At 53.4% G+C, this 6,742-nt stretch overlaps 1 protein-coding gene, 1 long non-coding RNA gene and 1 other non-coding gene across 3 annotated transcripts; 2 read left to right on the top strand and 1 right to left on the bottom strand.

Moving 5' to 3' along the window:
* Positions 1 to 248: 248 nt before the first annotated feature.
* On the bottom strand, positions 249 to 387 carry LOC120693666. The gene has a single exon (XR_005683122.1). It is a non-coding gene; the product is annotated as a small nucleolar RNA Z247 (small nucleolar RNA).
* Positions 388 to 1,672: 1,285 nt separating this feature from the next.
* LOC120693038 lies at positions 1,673 to 3,179 on the top strand. The gene is made up of 2 exons (XM_039976440.1): positions 1,673 to 2,209; positions 2,304 to 3,179. Exons 1-2 carry the CDS (start codon positions 1,889 to 1,891, stop codon positions 2,883 to 2,885), a joined length of 903 nt encoding a protein of 300 aa, XP_039832374.1. The 5' UTR covers positions 1,673 to 1,888; the 3' UTR covers positions 2,886 to 3,179.
* A 2,054-nt stretch (positions 3,180 to 5,233) lies between these two features.
* On the top strand, positions 5,234 to 6,734 carry LOC120691390. The gene is made up of 3 exons (XR_005682211.1): positions 5,234 to 5,867; positions 5,954 to 6,063; positions 6,426 to 6,734. It is a non-coding gene; the product is annotated as an uncharacterized LOC120691390 (long non-coding RNA).
* Positions 6,735 to 6,742: the final 8 nt, after the last annotated feature.

The following is a 6,742-nucleotide window of genomic DNA, read 5'->3' as shown; positions in this document are numbered from 1 at the left end:
TCTGTACCAGCAACGAAGCGCTTCATGTCCGCCTTTGGCGCAAATCTGGCATGATTCCTTCTTCTTGCCACCACCAGTGCGACCTCCCGGTCCACGACCTCCTGGACCACGACCTCCTGTTGTGCGGCCACGGTTGGGAAGACCACGACCCCCTCGATAGCCACCGCCACGCCCTCGCGAAGCAGCATTGACAGAGGACTGAAACTGACCCTCACCATCAGGAGTTTCCTTGAGCATTGCAAGACGCATCTCAAAGGAAAGTAATTCAGCATAGAAGTCGTTGATGGTGATGGTGCCAATACGTCCCAAAACAGAGGAGACGAGGGAGTTGTAGTCGAAGTTGAGCCCGTTGAGGACGAACGAGATGAACTCCTCATCGTCAGGGCCCTTGCCGGTAGCCACGAGTTCGTCGCGAATAGTCTTCATCTTGGCGTAATATGCGGCTGTAGTCCGCCCTTCCTTGTGGTCGACAGCAGCATCTTCAGGTTCGTGACCCGCGCCTTGGAGTGTGCGGAGAAGAGAGACGTGATGGCTGTCCACGCCTGTGCCGCCGTCTTGGCTTCAAGCACTTGGATCAACACGTCCTTGGACAAAGAATTGAGGAGATACCCAAGAACTTGCTGATCTTGAGCCACCCATAGGGCGTACTCAGGATTATCGACCTTTTTGATCGATTTGTCGGCCGCCTCGACATCAATGGTCTTGGTCGGAGCTGCGCGCGACCCATCAAGGAGCCCGTCGAGCTGTGCGCCTCGTAGAGGAGGAAGGATCTGCGCCTTCCAGAAAAGAAAATTATCTCTGGTGAGTTTCTCAGAGACAGATTGACCGAGGAGTGAAGACGTTGTTGACGAAGTCGAAGTTGAGGACAACGCCATTGATGAACTCTGCGGAAGAGGTTGCTCTGATTACCATGTAAAATATGGTGAACGCCCTTACCCAGATTGGGTGGCCTGGTTTCTATTTATATGCAGGTATTACGTACAAGAGATAAAGTCCAAATCATCAATGGTTACATGTTCGTATCAACACAGGATATATTTCTATACATAGCTAAGAGATAGAATAGAATATATAAAGTAGACTCCGAGATAGACTCTCTAACAGCGTGCAGCTGACAAGTGGGGTATGTATGCTCACCGCCCTGCTTGTCAGTAGCAGCGAAGTGTTGTACCGGACGGCCAAGTAATTAGGCATTTCAAATGCGAGCCGATACAAAAAAAAATATTAAATAAAAGGAAGGAAACATCTAGCTAATGCGCATTTCTTCATCTCTAACTGGAGCAATAATTGGAGCACAAATGCCTGCAGAACCCGTCATTACCGCCCGCAGGAAATGCGGGTAAGCTTTTTCACCACTTCCCACAAGCCTGCAGAAGATCGGCAGCAGGACACGGCCATGAGATGGACGGACGCCTCCGTTTTCTCCTGTCACCTGCTAAATGCCCGAACCACCCGTGATATGTTCCAATATAGCAGCTTTACCACTGAGCCCAGCACACCGTGGCACTACACGCCAGGAAAGGGCAAGGGTGTCATTTCTGTGCGGAGCCCACACGGCGTCGGACACGTAGGCTAACGTTCAGCGCAGGCCGGCAGGCACGCCTCGCTCCCGTCCGCCACGTCATCGCCCGCGCCTCCTTTAAAACCCGGTCCCCTCCTACTCTCTCTTGGTATTCTTCCGAAGAGATCAACCCGAACAGAAGAATAAATCAGCCGGAAAAAAAACACACAGAGAGGGAAAAAATAAGAACCCTAGCCGCACCGATCGAAGAGTCAATCGCCGGCGACGGCTATGCCTGCGGCGATCTCCAGAGATCAAGACCAACGCCTCCAGTGAGTGACGCTCGCCGCTGCGCTGCCGCCTGGTTTGATCCGCTGGGGCGCTGACATGAGGGCTGCGCAGATCGATCCGTCCCCCGCGGCGCCGCCCAAGTCGCGGCTCAAGCGGCTCTTCGAGCGCCAGGTGCCGCGGGTCTCGCCGGCGGAGCGCCTCCCGTCCGCGCCAACCGGCGGGGAGAAGGATGAGCTGTCGGAGCCCAGCTCGCTGTGCCTGGACGGCATGGTGCGGAGCTTCCTGGAGGACGGCGGTGGGGAGCGGGGAGCGGCCGCGCGGTGCTGCAACTGCTTCCACGCCGGCGACGCCTCCGACGACGAGGACGGCCCCGGCGCGGCGGACGCCGCGGCTGCTGACATCGCGGAGACCATCAAGGTAGCGCCGTAGCGATGGCTGCTTCTGAATTGCTGGTGTCCTCATGGCTGGCTCGGTCGGTGGCGAACTTACCATTCCTGAACCGCGCGTGCAGGGCCTCGTCCACTGCGCCAGCCTCCGGGAGCGCAACCTCCTCGCGGACGTCTCCACCCTGGTCGAGCGCCACCGCGCGTCGGGAACGCGCAAGCGCGACCTCCTCCGTCTGCTGGCCGAGTCCCTCCGCGCCGCGGGGCACGACGCCGCGCTCTGCCTCTCCCACTGGGACAAGTCCTCCTCCCACCCTGCCGGCGAGCATGCGTACCTAGACGTCCTCCTCCCCGCGGGCTCGGAGCGCGCCGAGCGCGAGCGCGTGCTGGTGGACGTGGACTTCCGGTCCGCGTTCGAGGTGGCGCGGCCCACCAAGGCGTACCGCGCCGTGCTGCAGCGGCTGCCGTCGGTGTTCGTCGGGCGGGAGGACCGCCTGCGCCTCCTCGTGGCGGCCGCCGCCGACGCGGCGCGCGCCAGCCTGAAGAAGCGCGGCCTCCACCTGCCGCCGTGGCGCAAGCTTGAGTACATGCGCGCCAAGTGGATCTCCCCCTACGATCGCGAGACTCCCCCTCCTCCCCCGCCGCAGCAGCCTGAGCCCCCAACCAGAGAGCTCGCCGTCGACGGCGAGGGAGGTGGGTCCGGCGCGTAACCGAGGTCGTTTTTGGAATTTGTTTTTTTCCTCTTATTCTTGTGGAATTCGCAATATGGTCCTCGTACACTCGTACAGGGACTGCACGCAAATGTTCTGCTTTTTCCCCCTTCCTTTTATTCTTTCCTCCCTTTTTACCCTTTTGATGGGGTTTGATTTCCCCCCGCGGCGTAGATGATGATGTAGTAGTAGCGGTAGTAGCTGGTAATTATGGAGGAGAAAGGGGACCAAAAAAAATATCTGTAGCTTTAGTTTGAACTTTGAAGAGATAAAAAGAAAAGGAGATTCCGGACAGAGACCCGTCTGATTGTTTTGGTTTCATCGTTGGTCCAAGCAGCAGAACCTGACAATGGAGCAACGACCGTAGATCCATGATTTGTTGTGTTCATTGCATGGTTTCTTTGATTCTACGCTTCAAAAATTTTGCAGAAGACGCCGCAGGAGAACTGCACTGACAACGCTCTCCACTCCCATGACTTGTAAGTTTCGAGCAGGGGAGAAGGTTGTTTTCTTGATCCAGGTGATTTTATCTGAAATCACCGGGAAGTACTCCATCTACCATTCGAAAATCATGAGTTGGACGCACATCCATTAAAGGATATGCTGCTGACGTAGTGCCGAAATCGGACATCGAAATTGCGGTAGCTTGCGAAGCTTGTTTTGGAGTTGTTTAAGCTTGGGTTTGCTGTACTCTGCAAGCTAATCTCAGGTGGGAATGGGATAAGAGTACTTGGGAAGAGAAGAGCCCCTTGTTTAGATGTCTTCAAAATTTTAGAACTTTACAAGATTTCCCGTCACATCGAATCTTTAAATACATGCATAAAGTATTAAATGTAGTTAAACAAAACTATTAATTACATAGTTTGGGTATAATTTACGAGACGAATCTTTTGAGCCTAGTTAATTCATAATCGAATAATAATTATCAACTACAAATGAAAGTGCTATAATATTTTACATCCAAAATATTATGCATCTAAACAAGGGCGAGGACGTGGAGTAGGGAGAACAAGAGGATAGGGTTTGCACTTTGCAGGAGTATGTATCTGCCTCGATCGGCACGCTGGCCTCGTTCTCGTTGTTTATTTCTGCTCCAGCGCGTAAACAAATGCCGTAATCCGAATCTGGATCGTAAGATTATCTGGATTTTCTGCAATCCGTGCTGCGTGCTTTTAGTCATACACGTCTCCATGGTTTTGCATAACAATGGGTAGGCTAGGCACTCCATGATTGGGGAAGGAACAAACATTTTGCTCTGCTCCAGTGCAAATAGATTACCTATTCGTGAGATCAAATGCGTGGCTTCATCCATACACGTCCCTGGCCTTGAGACATCGCATTGCCGCAATAGAGAGAGTACGTGCTCGCTCCATCTCCACACCTTTTGCGAGGATACATCACATTAAATCTTTAGATACATGCATGAAACATTAAATGCAGTTGAAAAAATAATTAATTACACAGTTTAACTGATTAGAACAAGACGAATCTTTTAAACCTAATTAATTCATAATTAAATATTAATTACCAAATAACAATAAAATATACTACAACCCAAACTTTTCCACCAACTAAACACCCCACACGCTCGGTTTTGGTGATCGAGACATGACACCCCGTACTCCGCGCCGGCGCGATCAGAAGGGTTCGCCGGGTCGCGCCCGCCCGCAACCCTACCCACAGAAGCAGGAAGGCACGCGCTCATCCATCCCAGGAAGCGCTCGCCGGCCGGGCAGCGTTTCCGCCCTCGTCGCGACGCCATCACCCGCTGCTGCTCCCCCGCGCCGGGCCGGGCGATGGATCGCATCCGCCCCCACTCATGCATGCCGCGCGCGCGTCGTCTCCTCGCTGCTGCCCGGCCGCACTCAACTGCTCCCCGAACTGCCCCGGAGCGCGGGGTGAACAGTGGCACGCGCCCGGCGCGGTCGCCTGGGGTACGAGCGGGCTCACGCGCGCGCGTGCCCGTGCGAGCCGTGCCCTCGCCGCCTGTCGCGTCGCGCGCCCGGGCCTGGCGCGCGGGCGGTTGGGGCGGGACCCCGGGCGGGCAGGAGGAGTACGTGTCCGAGGCGAGCGTGAGCGTGACCGCATCCCACCCGCGGTCCTGCGCGCACCGCCGCGGCATGAGTGCGTCTCCCCTCTCCCGTGGCGCGCGCATTTACTCTCGTGCCACCCCCCACACACTGCCGTGGGCCGTGGCAGCTTGAACACCCATCCACAACTTTCACGATGGCGAGCCGGCTTGAGACTGGCCCGGCAGGGAAGGGGAGCCTGGCAAGAGCTTTATCGGCGTCTGCTCCCAGGCTCCCCAGCTGCCCATCGCATTGTACCCCTTGCTTGCCCTTTTCGCCTCTCCGGCATGCAAAAGCTTGGACGGAGACGGACGACCTCCTAGTCTGCCTTTTCCTCCCCCGGGTCTCTCCCGGTGCCTTCTTTTTTTGTGTTGTCACGGGCAGAAAAGAGGCCGGCATTTCTTGGTGTGGTGCCGCGGCTCCAGGAGCGTGGATTTCTCGTAGGTGCCGTCCCGGGCCGGCAAATTATTCACCGCAGATCTTGCGCCAAGAATCGTGCAACTTGATGTGGTGGGAATAAAGCTGGTCCCACCAACACCCACGCCGGACCCTCATCTTGCCTGGTCGATTGTGCATTTTTGCCTCGCGAGTTTGTACACCATGGGAGCCAGAGCTGAGGCAAAAAGCTCTGCCGCAGCCTCCATTGGATTCCTAACAGCTCCCAGCCATGCCGCCGAGTTGGTAACCTTCCCTATTCCTAGATCCGCGATTCACGGGGAGCGCTACCGTCCATCAATGGAGGGCGGAAGAGAGGAGGCGTCCGCGGAGAGTGGTCAGAGGACCTCAATCCTACCAACAATGGTGGCAGTGAGAGAGGAGACAAGAGCGAAGGAGGAGGAGGGGACCTTCCCTTCATCAATGGCGGGAGGGTGCTAGAACTCGACTGGTACAGCTCCTATAGAGCTCGTGAATGGTAGGTGAACTTTTCTACGAGCCTTTGCGTTTTGCAGATCTAGTTCCCATTGCTTTGAATCTTAGATCAAGTTGGTATGTTTGTAGAATCAAGCATTGGCACAATATCGATTGAGCACGCAGGGCGGCAGGGGCTATAAGTTGTTACCCTTTCATGGATACTGCATTTTTCAATTTCATCCAATGGAACCCACATGGTACGTGTGCTATACAGTTCTAAAATTAGCATGTGCAGCCAGCTGGTAAACACTTTGTGTTGTTGATGCACAAGAATTTTATAACCTATATTCTTGGGAGTTGGCTTTGGCAAAAAAAGGGAGGTAAATACCGGAATACAATGCAGGAGTTTCGCTGCTAGATCACGATTTATTTTTACCATTTTTTTGTTATGTTCACGAAATATAAACTAATACACTCAGTACGTTTTCTAACTATCATTCATTTCTTATGATCGCTTTGGAGAAATTTTGCTCCCCTGTTACTGTACCATTTTTGTTGCAGGGTTTCTGTGACATTTTTCGATGACCAATTTGAATGTTGAAACATGTGAATAATGTAGGTCAATTCGGGCTTCAAGAATACTAGATAGGCATGCAATGAATTGATGGATCAGAATTGCAAGGGAAGATTCACAAGGTCATAGAAGGTGTATCTGAACTGGATCTTTTAGTTTGTTGCCAATGTCATGAAGAAGAATGTTATTGTAATGTTATGAAGAAGAATGTTAATTTGCTTCCAGACCAACTGTTAGTGGTTGTAATGGATTGATGTTGTGAGGACTTCAGAATTGTAAGCGATGATGAAAAACAAATTGGTTTGTAATGCACATCCTGCAATTATCAACATTTAATGGAACTGAGTATACTAAGAACCGTG

The sequence above is a fragment of the Panicum virgatum genome, chromosome 9N, assembly GCF_016808335.1.
Source record: "Panicum virgatum strain AP13 chromosome 9N, P.virgatum_v5, whole genome shotgun sequence".
NCBI classification, from domain to species: Eukaryota; Viridiplantae; Streptophyta; class Magnoliopsida; order Poales; family Poaceae; genus Panicum; species Panicum virgatum.
The sequence above is the reverse complement of the archived record's forward strand: the minus strand, read 5'-3'. Positions and strand labels throughout refer to the sequence as shown.